General features: G+C 46.7%; 1 protein-coding gene across 1 annotated transcript; it reads left to right on the forward strand.

The window, feature by feature from the left end:
- Positions 1-1,901: 1,901 nt before the first annotated feature.
- LOC112962164 (cystatin-like) lies at positions 1,902-4,899 on the forward strand. The gene is made up of 3 exons (XM_026058102.1): positions 1,902-2,183; positions 3,251-3,364; positions 4,513-4,899. Exons 1-3 carry the CDS (start codon positions 1,917-1,919, stop codon positions 4,588-4,590), a joined length of 459 nt encoding a protein of 152 aa, XP_025913887.1. The 5' UTR covers positions 1,902-1,916; the 3' UTR covers positions 4,591-4,899.
- Positions 4,900-14,302: the final 9,403 nt, after the last annotated feature.

A 14,302-nucleotide genomic window follows, 5' to 3' on the forward strand; every position in this document is an offset into this window, starting at 1 on the left:
TGAGTCTAGTTGTGGCAACTGCGGGTAAGCAAGGAATTGCTGTTGAGCCCAAAGGTTACAGTCAGCTAGCAGTTGGTTTCATGAACAACTTTCACCTTGCTAGCAATGGCCAATTTTTGCCTTCTGTTAATACCTTTGTTGAAATTTGACACTGGGAAAATTGTGTTAAAAATTAAATGCTGAAGCAAAACCTCATCTGTGCTCTGGGTCCAGTTGGGCCCTGCCCTACTGCACTTTCATTTCTCCTTTTAAATAATCCTATTGATGCCAGTGGGTTCAGAGACAAGATGGGGCAGTAGTTAGAAAAAAAAGAAGCCCTAGACTCGCCTGCAGGATTTTAAAATCTACCTCCTTAGAAATGAAATGAACTCAGCCAGCCCCTTGAGGTCATTCTGAGCCTCTAAGGGACTGTTTCCATTGCCTGGCTGTTGTCTTTGTGGGAAGCGCGCGTCTGACTCTTGGCTGCTGCCAGCCTCGGACACAATTATGGAGGGACACCATAGCCACAAAAGAAGGCAGCCCCCATCCCTACATATTCTAAAACCCTGATGGCTTCACCGCAGCTTCCCAGATGGCCCCACCATATTGTGGCACTGTTGCCACAAGATATGCTCGGGAAAATGAGTACAGCTGCCTTGGATTGGACTGGTTCTCCTCAGACACTGGCCTAGCTGACTATGCTGTGGGGAAACGCAGGCAAAAGCAGGGGTGCACTGTCTCATAAAAACAGGCTGCTGGTCTCATGCAGCCAGGCTTTTATGGATTTAAGTTTATGTGAGTATTCCCTTATGGTCCTGTTCCCTGCTGAGAGTGTTAAATGTTCACTTAGGCTATCTGAAGACACCCTCAGTGGTTTAATAAATGACTTAACCAAGAAATAAACGCAACCCATGCATTAGTTAAACTGACATATATTGGGCAAAGAGCCACTGCCCCATGCCAGATCTGTAGATCTGTGTGCTGGGTCTCGGTCTCTCCCTCTGTTTCTGGGAAGCATAGCCCTCTCCAATGAATTTATCTATCCAAAGTCCGGCTCAGGGTGAGCTGATGTGAAACAAGAGATGCAGGCTTGTGGGGGCTGTGGTGTGAGGTGATGGTCCTGCTGTGATAGATGACAGTCCACCAGCAAAATGGGACCTGTCCGAGGTCAGGATGGGAAGCAGCAGAGCTATGAGGAGAAGCACAAAAGCAGCTGTTTCCCTGCCCTGTCATTTCTTCGTAAACCTGTGTGGGAAGAGAGCAAGTCCTGACTCAGCCCTCATGTGTGAGGCGGCGCAGTGGGCCCCGCGTTCTGCCGTCCGAGGCAGACTTGGGCCCCTGTGAGCAGGGTCTGAGGGATGCCGGCCTGCATTGCCTCGTGCAAGGGAGGGAGGGGGACAACACTGGGGGACTTGCAAAAAGCATGGTGAGGTGGGTTTAGAGATTTTCGCTGTCCCTAAGAAAGCAAAGAAGAAGGGAAGCGGGCGATTCTTAACGATGATCATTTGATTTCTCCTATGGGGACTCAAATCCCTCAGCCTGTTACCTGTCTCCTCCCCTCCAGGCAGTCCGCGAGGCCCTGGATAGTTATTTTCCCCTCATCCCTAAGCTGTTTGCCCTCGAAAGGCCGTTTCCACCAGCCACCTCGGCTGCGGGGCCACGGAGGTGTTTGGGGAGAAAACAAAGATTACCGAATGCGTGTAGCCCACGCTGTTTTATTTATCTGTAGGCTTCCCGCTCGTGGAAAACATTCCGCACGGTGAAGAAGGCAGGGCCCCTTTTGCTTTAAAACCTGGCTTTTCTGGGGCACGCAAAAGAAAAAAACGGGCTCCTTCCCCCCCGCCCCGTGCTGAGGCGGGGAAGGGGCCGGGCAGGGGCGGTTTGTTCCGCGGCCCTCGAGGGCGCGGCCTGCCCGCCCCCACCCCCGCGGCCTTAAAATGGCGGCGGCGGCGGGCGGCGCCTCACACAGCGCAGCGATGAAGGCGGCTCACAGGTGGCTAGTGGCGGCGATCGCCGCCGTGCTGTTGGCCGGCGCCGTGCTGGGCAGCGAGGAGCGCCCGCGGCTGGTGGGCGCTCCCATCGACGTGGCCGACAACGACGAAGGGCTGCAGCGGGCCCTGCGGTTCGCCATGGCGCAGTACAACAGGGCCAGCAACGACAAGTACTCGAGCCGCGTGGCGCGGATCATCAGCGCCAAGAGACAGGTCGGTGCCGCCGCCCTCGGCGCCCCCCGCTGCCGCCGGGACCGCGCGGCCGCCCTGGGCGGGTGGGCAGCGGTGCTGTGTCACGCTGGCCCTGAAGGGCTGGTAAACAACCGTCGGGCGGCGCCCGCGCTTCCATCCCCGGCCCTGCCCTCGGCGAGGCCGGTCAAGCGCTGGCAGACCTGAAGGGCTTTTTTCTAATTTTGCATTCGAAAAAGTGGGGAAAAGAGAGAAAGACTTCATTGCTGCTACGAATAGCTCTAAACTTCCAGAGGAAACATGCCACAGCCCCTCCATCTCCCAGTGCCGTCGCTACAATTTGATCTAGGCTTAAAAAGAAAACCCAAATCCAGAAAGTGACATTTGTAAACATCCTTTAAAGTGTCAGGAGTTTCCTTGGGCTTTGGGACGGGTGCTTCGAGCGTTGGCAGGGGAGGTTGAGTGTGGGGGAGGACTTGGCTGCTGCTCAGGCAGCATGTAAAGACTGGTGAGGGAAGACACAAGTAATTTGGTCAGGAAGCATCCAGAAAGAAACAGATACCTGTGTATTTAGGTCACCTACCATGTGACCAATTTTGGGGACTTACAGAATGTTACTAACAGGTGGATTTTTTAAAGTTAAAGCTTCACTTTGTGGACTGGTGTGACTCCATGGCAATCTCCGCTTCTAGTCCTTGAAAAAGAGCAGGTTTCAAACTCTTTTTCCACAGAAGGCAAATAAAAGCATCAGTTATAACTCAAGTCTCATTAACAGGGGTGCCTTTGAGTGCTAGAGTTTGAGTTACTGAAGATAGTAATTTGCCTACACTGCTTATGAATTGACATGTGACTTTGTTTACTGGTTATATAAGCTGTACTGTGTCCAATTTGCTTACTTGCACTTTGTCTTCTGGTCTTCAACAGATGTAAAGTGCCTTTTTTGTGCAGGTTGCCACACGCTATCATGTCTATGCTTGTTGAGTTTGGTTTAAGTAATGTAATCACCTTATTTTCTGTTAGGTGCTTCTCTGCAGAGAGATCTCCTGTATGTGCTGTAAATAAGCGTGCTTCTGCCTGTTGTCTCCTTGCAGATTGTGGCTGGAATAAAGTATATCATGGAAGTTGAGATTGGCCGGACAAATTGCGCAAAGTCAGTAGCTGATGTCCAGAGCTGTGCTTTTCATGATGCACCAGAGATGGCTAAGGTAGGCTCCAAAACAGAGCATGCTGGTCCCTGGGTTTTCAACCTCTTCCCTCCAGCTGGTCTAGTACAGTTATGGGCAGTGTTGCCTGTCTACCCCAGCCAAGATCAGAGACTTTATACTTATTGAGATGGAGCCATTGCAGAACTTGCCTGGCCAGATGATGCTAACAAAGTAAACATGGCCTTTTAACCTCTCTTCTAAGCAGGGACCTGAAGCTGTAATGCATGGAGTGTGTGCCTTAGTCCTCTGAAATTGCTTGTGGTTTTGATCCCAGGGATATGCAGAAGAAACTTTGTTAACCAGGGTTGGTTTCAGGTGTCCTGAACTGGTGCCATGAGTCCCTGTATCTTCCTCTGTTCCTGTTGTCTCATGGTGATGTAAACAACCTTACTCAACTCCTTTTTCCTAGGGACTCCCATTACTGCTGATAGTGCTTTAGCCAAGCGCTGATAGTGAATGGCAGGATACCCTGGTTCTTTGTACCCACCAAGCTGAGTTAGGCACAAATTTTATCTAATTATAGAAACTCTATAAGGAATACTTCAACTCTCAGACAAGAGAGCACCAAATGTGTGTCTGCCCTGATCTGATCAGAGTCCAGTTGCATAGAATTTCATTACTGATATTAATCACCGTGATAGGTGTAACTTCTCTGGTGGATGTACCTGCGCATATGAGAACTGTAACTGCACACAAGTGATCCATTAAGCCCTGCGCTAGAAACTTCTTGTGTACCACTACCACAGCTGGAGTCCTGGAATGATGGGGCAGACACGTGCACAAATTAGGTAGCGGCACAGATGTTCTTACGCATACTTGAGAGCTCATGTCAGAGTATTACCCAGGCTGAAAGCTTTCCAGCAGTGGGAACTTATAAGTGAGCAGAGGAGGTAACCTGATCTTCAGAAGTGCTGATTGCTCAGCTTTTCTGTTAATGTTTAAGAGAAATGGTTAGTACTGAGTACATATTCACAAGAGTGGTATTCCAGAATACTTGGCAAGAAAGTGCAAATAATCTGGAGAGCCACAAGAGTGGCATATATTCTGGATCACTGAAAATGTAGTAAATCTGTATGTAGAAAAATGGTCAGTGATGCTCTGTTTTATGCTCTTAATCTGATAATTGCTTTTTTTCTTTCTCTCCTTAGCGTGTCACTTGCAAGTTTGTAGTGTACACTGTTCCTTGGCTAAACCAAATTAGACTACTGACAAACACCTGCCAGTAAGCCTCCTTTGGTTCCAGCAGAGACCAGCAAACAGTTACTCAGATTTTAAAAAAGAAAGCAATAACCTGAATCAAGATGGGCTGTGTCCGTTCCTGTTAACTCATACTCATGTATGCTTGTGCTATGCAAGTTAAACTATGTAACCTTCCTTTAAAGCACAATATGATCTCTACTTTGTTTTCCTTCTTTATAATTATGTTTTGGAGCAGTTGTTTCCAAGTTTGTCTTCTCCAAGCTTTCCCAATAAAATAACTCCCACATCAGAATTCTTTTTAAAAAAAAAATAAAAATTGTTGGCATCCCTCTTAAGTGACTACTGTAAACATTAAAATTTAATTAATCATTAATGTGTAGTCCTCTTTGTGATATGAGCATCTGTTGTGCTGGATGGAGGGCTTTCTTTTAGTGAACTAGTCTACCATGCACATAAGGTAGAGTGAGAAGGAATGTGAGGCCCTGTTCGCAGGAGAGAGATGTCTCTATGCTGTCCCACCCAGTGACTTGCCTGTCCTCCAGCATCTCAGTTTTGAATAAGAGATGAAAATTCTTAGCTGTTCTGACTGAAGAAGACTGGTTCTGCTTTTGAAAGCAATGGAAACAATAGAGTTTGCAACAATTGCTCTTGTAAAGGGCAATGAAAACTGTGCTGAGGATGCAATTATTTTGGATCCCATCTGAAGCTGTCATTTTTGGATCCCATCTGTCTTGGCCGCTGTGAATTGCAGGGCTGGATGCAACTGTGCTGTGTGAGAATTAACTGTAAAGGTATTTTGGGCACCTTTGCTTCCTATGGCATCTGGTCTTTAAAGGTTATCTTGAGCTGTCCCTAGCTTTTTGTGAGTTAAAAACTCTGAGCAGAAAGCCCCAAGGCTTTCCTTTTGGTCCAAGTGGTGGCATGGCCCAGTTCATTTATAATGTTAAAATATGACCAATAGAGCTAGAGGAACAACTTCTTCAGTAAATATGCTAGGCCTATCATAGCTTCCATTTACAGACATACAAGAGTTCAGAAATATCTGGAAGGTGAGACCAGTGACAAGCCTGTCTGGCGGAGAGTCTGAACTATAATCTGACTGTATATTAACCAAGGAGAATTTGAATGTCTAATCAGGGCAAGCATCTTTAAATTGGCAGGCAGAGAGGATCAGCACCCAAGAACTCTTAAGAGACCTGGCAAGGGAACTTTCTATTGAACTGTGATGAGTTTGGATTGCAGGGAAATGGAGGATACTGTGCCAGCAACCAGAAGGGGTAAATGAGATGACCTTGATACCAATGACTTACTTAGCTGGAGAATAGTCTAGTGCAAAAATAATGGAAAAACTGCCAAGTGGTGTGAAGTGGATAACTGATAATAGGGAAGGAGACACTGTGCAGTAGCACTTGTGTAGTTTTATGGTAAATGGGTCTTGTTCACAGAACCCACTTCTGTTCTATGGGTGTGGAAGCTTCCCCAGAAGCGACCCTGTAAATCCAAGAGTGTATACAAGACTGTTGGGATCTTTCACTCAGTCAAGCACATTGTTGCTGGTTTCAGTGTGCGTGGCACCATGTTTGGGGTTTCACAGGAGTTTCACAGGGAAGCATAGCTATGGATCTAGGAAAAAAAAAAAAAAGTAGCTTTTAAGTGTCTTGTGATATTAAGACCAAGAACCCAGGCAAAAGAAACAAGCTTCCATAAGCGGAAGGTGAGAGAGACTGAGGCTCGGGCTGACACATAAGAGGGGTCTTTGTTTTTTACTCATTGGGGAAGACTTGTAGGAAAGAGCAGAATCCCCTTAAAAGAAAGAAATGTCATCTTCAGGTAGCAGGGGAAGTTGCCAGGTTGAGAGAAGGAGCCATGAGAGTGGGTGAAGGTGCTGAGGTGAATGGTGGAGATACTTCTTGTCTTGTATAACCCTAATAGTGCATTTGTTATTCTATCTTATATCTTTGCTTCTCCATGTTTTGAAGTGAGCATACTCTGTTCAATGCAAGTCTCACCTGGGGATAAAGTAAATCCGATGATCTGCCATGCCCTGTGTTACACCTTAAGATCAGGAATCCTGTGTCCAGATCTGGTGGCCCTGTTTTGAAAGGATGATGAGCAAACTGGGAGAGGTGCGGAGATCTGCTGAAATAATGTGATGGCTGGAGAAAGCAGCTTGTGGTGAGAAGTGTAAGGATGCTGGTATTCTTTGCCTAATAAAACAATACCTTGATAAGAGTTAATACAACCTCCTCTTAGGACATGGGAGGGCTCTTGAATCTAATGAAGAAAAGCAAAGCAAGAAATAGAAAACAGGACAGAAACTTCCAAAGGGAGATACAGCTGCCTAGTGAAGGGGTGAATTTTCCATTGCTTTGGTGCATTCCAAGGAGATGAGATAACTTATAGAAAATTGACTTTAGTCCAGTCCATGTGATAGGGCTCACAGCCAAGTGGAACTGCATGAAAACAAGAACTCGCGATAAGTACAAGATCCCTCTCAAGTGGTTTAATGGCCTTAAATGTCCTCCCTAGGAGTGCATCTTCTGTGGGTTACTCTTCCTTCCAAGGGGAAGGCCGCCTCCTACTGTTGCCACAGTTTAATGAGTTTGCAGTGAACACAAAGCCAGTTCTGTTAACACTTTCAGCAGGATGAGCGATAGTTGGGATCTTCCTCCGGGATCTACTCAGATCTGACAGGAATTATTTTCCCTGCCCCCATTCCTACGGGGGGCAGTGTGTGAAGACAGCACATTTCTACTGCTCGTGAGATTAGTGATTATGCAGATGTTAGTCTGTTGTGCTGCCGTCTCAGTAACCTTGCTAATTGAGTAAATCATGATGCCAAACTTCTCAAATATCCTCACTTATCATTTTTCTAACTATCCCTTCATTCATACATGCTTATCTCCTTTTTGTGGCCTATCCATGCAAGGACTGGGCAGTGGTGGACGGGCTCCATAATCGTGTTCTTGGCAGGTTTGCCTGTGTTTTGCACCTCTCCCTTTTATCCTCTTGGCTTGAGGCCCAGATGGATAGCTGTAATGTTCTTGTTGGTAGGGAGACTAGGAAGGGAGAAGTAGGGATGCAGATGGATGTAAACGGGCATGTTTTTGCCACTTTAGTTATATTTATTAGCCAGCAGCTCTAAACAGCATGCAGGAAAAACAGTGACCATGCTAGAAAAAATGACTGGTTGAAGGTCATGAACTCCTGAATTCAAAGGTATTGCATTTTCATGTTGAAATGCCAATGACTAAGGGCATAAACAAATGGCACAGATCACCCCATCCTCACAAGCTGCTGAGTGTCAGCCTTGGTGACTGTCTGTATGGGCTTTCCACTCTGAACAAACACTGAAAAAGTGTGACCTAATTTAACCACCTTCCACTGTGTGCTGTGTTATTTTTTATTTGCAACAGGCTAAGAGCATTACTGGAAGTTCCCCTGCCAAGAGCTTGGCAGTTCCTTCTGCTTGGCTGATTTGTGGTGACTTGGCAAGCTGTTGAAACCTGCCTGAACGCTGAGTCCTCATTTTTAGCTGCATTCGCTGCCTGACTTTTTCAAATGTCAGTGATAGATGTAAACAAGTGACCAGAGTGGTGCTTATTTCATGTTGTCTGTTGTTGCACTTTGTTTCTGACGAATCAGTTCTGGGGTCATGCCTCTTTAGGCTCAGGACTGCCAGAGCCTTTCTCTGCTGAGTTTTTAGACAAGGTGCTTTGTTGCTGCTACAGCTCATGGACCCCAAGCTTCTTCTTGGCTGCAAGGACTCAAAGAGATTTAGGGCTGGTGGGCTGAAAAGCGTGGCTCTTCTTAGCAGTGCCTGCACCTGCAAACCCATACTCACATGGACGTGTATTTCCCAGCTCTGTGAAGCACAGTGGAGACATAGAGCTGTGATCGTCATGATGTTTCTAGAGCCTGTGGACAACGCTGGCGTGCCACAACTACGGCATGCTCAACTGAAGACAATGAGCCTGTATGCTTTGCACAGTCAAGCAGAAGTATTGATCCTACCTAATCAGGCTGGCAGCATTCAGCTTTCCTTGTATGTGTGAGAGTCTGTGATAAAAATAGTTTTACTATGGGAACTGAAGAGCATAGACAGTGTTTAAAAATGGGGCACAGGTTGCCTTTGGCTTTTTAGCTCCTGAGATCCCGTTTCTCTGTTGCTTCTCTCCTCCTCCTCTTCCTGGAGGATGGCTGACTCCCTGTGACCTCCAGCCACCTCAATTTCAAGAGAAAGAGGCTGTTACTTACACTGTATCTTTGGTGAAGAGCCCTAATTTATAATCCCATTGTAGTGTCAGGACCCTGCAGGCACCATTAGGTCTAAACTGCCCTGAGCGGCCTCACCTGGGTCTCTGACTCACCCACCCTCTGCTCATGGTCCAGGAGCCCATTTAAGTTCAGGCCTGGGCCCTGACTCCCCACTTGAGCTCCATTGTAGGTGGGCTTTTCTCCAGCTCTGTCTGCTGGATGGACCTTAGACCTATGTTGTAGCCTTGTTGCCAGCCTCCTCTGCTGCTCCATCTCCTGCTGCTCCTCACTGGGTGCCCTAGATGCACTCTGGTCCTGGTTCATCCCCTCACAGTGTCTGGGCCTATTGATGGACCCTGCAACCAGCCCCTGTCTCTGTCTGCTATGTTCAAGCCCTGTGGGACTGTGCCCTGCTGGTGAGGGAATGGCTGCGCTGGGCTTCCCCTTGGCTCCTGGCTCATCCCCTTGCCTTGTGGAGCAGTCCTGCTTGTGCTACTCCCTGATGTGTGGTCCTGTGGGGCCTTTCTTTGGTCCTTGAAACTGTCCTCCTGCCAGGTATGGTGACTTCTCTCTGCACAAAGCCTAAACTGCAATTTCCTGCAGTTATAAATATAAATGACCTCGTGAGGACCCTTGTCACCCTGGAGCCCTACAGAACTAGGTTGGCCATCACTGTTGTTAGTGAAGGTCCATTGCTGATGTGCATGTAAAGCAAAGGAACACTACTTCTTGTTTCCACCATGGTCAAGGCTCATCACTTTGGTACATCCGCTCTCAGGAGTGCGTGGGGAGTCTTCTTCTGGAGAGGGATGGCAAGCCTATCATTAGTAGGGTGCTTTTTAACATTCGAACAATATTTTCCTCTGGATCTGTATATGCTAGACACAGAAGTTTTTAGATTAAGAGTCCCTCTTTTCATGCTGCCATCCTCAAAGTGGAGCTCTTGGGCTCAGATTAACTCTTCTTCTAGAAGAATACACTGTCAATTAAATGAATGGTGGTAAAGTCAACATAAAATTCAGGACAAGTGTCAGATCCTCATTTGACATCTGAAAAAGCCTTGTATGAATTTTGCAAGGAATATTTTGTCTTTGTATACAGTGCCTGTAGGTTGTGTATATGCTCAGAATATATCGTATTTTTTAGCTTAAGGCATGGTGACTTCTTATATGAGTGTTTGAAGATGCTAGGCTGTTTGTATTCATTATTAACATGTAGTGCCTTAGAATCACTGTAGTGTAGATCTTCCAGGAGATCAAATTTACTGGTCAAACCCAAATCACATTTTGAATCTTGGTGCTTTATCTCCTGCTGACCTCACTGTTGAGAAAAGATTTGAGATCCCTTTCCTCACCAGATACAATGGTGATCTGGAGATCATTCTGCAGGGCCCAGCACAGATGTGTCCTGAGTTAGATCATTGCTAGTGATGCTGTGTTCCATCCTTCCTATGGTTTTCTCTGCTGTCCTCCTCTTACACATGGGAGTTAAGAGGCATGGCTCAATGCAGTGGCAGATTTGGGGAGGGCAGGACCCACAGCCCAAGGCGAGACCGTGGCTAAAACTTCTTGCCTGTGTCGTCACTAACTTGCATTGCATTGCTCAACCTTCGTGAGGTGGCAGGCTCTTGCTACAGGATTTTACAACACCAGAGAAAAGGAGAAGCTTAAATGTCCCTCTTCGTGATCAGCCCAGTGCTGGTGTGTGAGAGTTGGGGCGTGCGCTGGGGACTATTTTTGGCCTTGCTGGAGATGGGAGTGGGTGTCTGTGTGCATAGGACAGAGGGAAACAAATCCTCTGCTTCCAGCTGGAAAAGAAATTACCAGTGATTCATGACCCCCTTGCTGTGCGGTGGCTTGCTGGGGGGATCATCCTCTCTTCCCTACCAGTTGTGAGACACAACATGTTGTGCGTCATGCCACCTCCACCTCTTTCTTTAAGCATCCCAGGGTGAGCTGGCTTTAACTGAGGTAAGGCTATAATTAGCGAGGGAAGACATCTCCTCCCTGTACTTATCTCTTGACCCACCTCCATGGGCAGGTAACACAGGGGATGGCTCTCACAACTCACCTTGCAAACAGGCACCCCACCTTCCTAATCCTGGCAGTTCATGGCAATAGTCTGTAGGGGACACTGTGTGGCAAATATCACTTCATCCTCCCCCCTTAACCTTGAGAAGGAAGGGAGAAAAAAAAACCCAGACGTTCAAATAAAATCTACATGTGTCAACACTATATCAATTAAAAAAAAAATCATGTGAGGAGATAGGAACCTATATAAGCACTAAAAAGTGAAGCTTTTTCCCTGAAAGGACTGTTCTGAAATAAGTGTGTGTGTATACAACTGCAAGAGGTTGCAAGTACCAGCACCTGAAGCCTCGCTGAGGTCATACACTTTCTTCTTACTGCTGTAAGCAGATGATCAGGCATCCCCGGACTACATCTTACCTCCGTCTGCTTTTTTTTGGGGGGAAGGGGTGAAATTTACTCTCTCTACTGACTTCAAGGCTCATGGAGTGTTATGCTGCTGGCCAAAAAAAAGCCCTGAATCCGGTCTAATCTGACTGTCCCACGTCTCACTTAGTCCCTAATGCCATTTCTTGAGGCATAATGCGTATACACACACACACACATATATATGTCTTGAGAAACATACATATATACATATATATATATATACTTACATATCAGTGCTAGCATTCTCTCCTCCCCTTAAACTGCAGGAGTTGCCCTTTGTGATGCCTGGGATTTATTTTCTCTGGGATAATCCCATAGATAAACCAGAATCCTTAGGACCCTGTCTGTCTTCCTGTGGAGTACAGTTGTCACCAATGGCACTCTCCTGAACATTGCTTTAAAAAATTTAGCATCTCCCAGTGCCAGAAGTAGTGAAGACGAACTTAAAACCTTTGGCATTAGCCAAAAGCCATGTTTTTCCCTTCTGATGAGTGTGTTTTCTCAGTGGTCATGTCTTACTGGCTGCAGAAGGACTAGGAACAAGCCAGTCGGTGGAGAAGCTGCTCTTGGCGCTGTAGTTTTGGGGCTACCAGGAAAGCATCAAATATGGCAAGAAACAGCAACTTTGGAGGTAGGGAAGCAACAGCATCCTGTTGAATACAAGTGGGGACACTCTGTGCTTAGTATCTGAGAGAAGGGCAAGCCTGGCATTGTCTCTCTTGGAAGCAAGAAGAGGCTGCCCAGAGAGGAGTGGAGTTTCTGTCCTTGGAGTCTTTCACAATTCAACCAGGCACGGCCTTGAGCAACCAGGCCTAGCTTTAAAGCTAGTCCTGCTTTGAGTGGGGGGTCAGACTACAGACCTACCAAGACCTGTCCCAGCCTGAATCCCTCTATGATTCCCAGTATGGGAAACTTGACCATGGGATAGGAGGTGAGGTTAATGCTGTCACCCTCAAAGGCATACCTGCTTCCCTTGTAGTGACATCCTGGGACTCACCAGCAATGAATGAAGCATGGATCATTTCTCACTGAACATCCTTACTCTCTGTTTTCTCCCGACTGAATTTCCACAGTGACAAGTTCTGCCGGGCTGCAAATTGCTATGTGATGGATTGGAAAATGAAATGCCATTCTCCTTTAAATAGCAGCCTGTATGGTTGCAAGGCTGGTGAGCATCTCTCATAACCTGCTCTCTTCTTCGTCACTGTAGTCCTGGGTTGACTGAGGTGCCAGCCATGAGGCAGAAGGGTCCATTGCAAATGTGTGTCATATATCCCACTTCTTGGTCTGAGTAACAGAGCAAAAAGATTCTGTATGCTAGAAGAATACAGGAATAGTCATGCCAGGACCCTTCCCTAGCCCATGGAAGTTGTTACCTCTGTGTAGTGAAGGCAAAAAAACATGGTGATATCCCCTGCACAGGATCACTGGGAGGGTTTTGTGATTAGCAGTCTAGTGTTAACTTTTTGGTGGCCAGCCAAACTGGACAAAGCCAACCATGCTGTTGAGTACAGGCTGGAGAAAACTTTGGCTGGGCTTTGTGGGTGACTTTGGTCTGCAAACAAAGAGCAATGCTAGTCCTGAACACGTCTTGTCCACAGGAGAGTGGGCACCAAAAGCACTAGAGAAGACACCCCTTGGCATGATATGGGGTCACTGATCAGTTTAGAGAGTGCATAGTGGCACCATAAAAATTTAAGCTCCGCAGAGAGGAGAGTCTGCCTTTCTTGTTGACTGGAGGGAAGCAAATGCTTGTCCTTCTCATCTCATTTTGGGTGAAGCTGGACGTACTGAACTCTACTTGCCTGGCAATGTGACTTGGCAAACTCCAGGATCACAGGGCCAGTCACAGAAAGGACATCTGGGAGCTGTTCCGAAGCAGCTTTCCCTTTAGGAAGAATAATAACTTGTAAAATGAAATTAGCTCTGGACCTCTAAGCATGGCTTGACTGGACAGATTTGCTAATTACACAGCTCTTCCCTTGTTAAATCTCATGGGACTTGTTAAGATGCCTATAGATTCTTTCAATTCTTTATTTTTTCTCCCCAAATAGTAGGTTTTTTCACTGCTTTCTGAGTTGGACAGATAATAAGGTGGGAAATGTGTTTTTCCCCTTAAATCTGACACTCTGTCTCCTTTATCCCCCAGATGGCTTAGTGAAAATTATTTCTACTGTAAAATGTTGAAAAAATAACAAAATGCAACATTTCCACAGCTCTGACATACATTTTCACTCAGCCAGCTTGCTTTGAGGCTGTCAGAACAAAACTAGCTATGGGATTTCAATTTGATGGAAAGTTGGAGAACTGGCAAGAGGTTTGGACTTTTCACTCTGTGCCATTTTAAACTACTCTCTCCCAAATATAGCAGATGCTTCCTGCAGATGCTTGTGCTGGGAAAACAAGATGCAATGGTGTTCAGACAGTAGAGGAAAAGAAACCCAGGCTCACTGTCAGCAATACTCTTCCAGCACAAATCAGAAGCTCTCAGACAAATCTCATTTTGACCCATTGATTACCATCTCTACTGGAAATAATGAAAGCCCAAAGCCTGCACTCAGTAGAGGAAGCAGCTGCTGTAGAGAAATCCAGTTTGCGGAACAGGAAAGTAGAGTTACATTTTTAGTCACCCAAGTAGATGTTATTAAAGTCCACCATGCTTGGTGCCACACCGAGAGACACGGGGAGACAGTGTGGTTTGTGCACACTGTGGGACGTGCTGACATGTGGACAGAGCCCTGCCTGCACCTCTCTGGGGAGCCTTGCAAGAAAGGAGGTCCTGTGGCACTGGAGGTGGCTCCTGTGTGGGATGGCCCTGGGATCTGTGCTCAGAGCCGTCACCTGGGATTTGTGAAGGGGTTCTGTCCTTGGCATGGCTTTACTCTGTCAAAGTAGAGGTGGTCTTTTTCCTGTGAATTGCTTTGGCCAAGAATGTGATAATTCCCCACCTGAGAAGCCCACTGAAGTGACTATTGAGTATAGTGCTTGGTGCTTTGCTGTGATTTTGGGGGGTTGCACCTAGTCC

This window comes from Apteryx rowi, unplaced genomic scaffold (assembly GCF_003343035.1).
Source record: "Apteryx rowi isolate R43461 unplaced genomic scaffold, aptRow1 scaffold_1426, whole genome shotgun sequence".
Taxonomy (NCBI): domain Eukaryota; kingdom Metazoa; phylum Chordata; class Aves; order Apterygiformes; family Apterygidae; genus Apteryx; species Apteryx rowi.

Coding starts and splice junctions, on each gene's coding strand:
- LOC112962164 (XM_026058102.1), top strand. CDS start 1,917: ATGGCGGCGGCGGCGGGCGGCGCCTCACACAGCGCAGCGATGAAGGCG. Junction 2,184..3,250: donor TCATCAGCGCCAAGAGACAG/GTCGGTGCCGCC, acceptor GTCTCCTTGCAG/ATTGTGGCTGGAATAAAGTA. Junction 3,365..4,512: donor ATGCACCAGAGATGGCTAAG/GTAGGCTCCAAA, acceptor TTCTCTCCTTAG/CGTGTCACTTGCAAGTTTGT.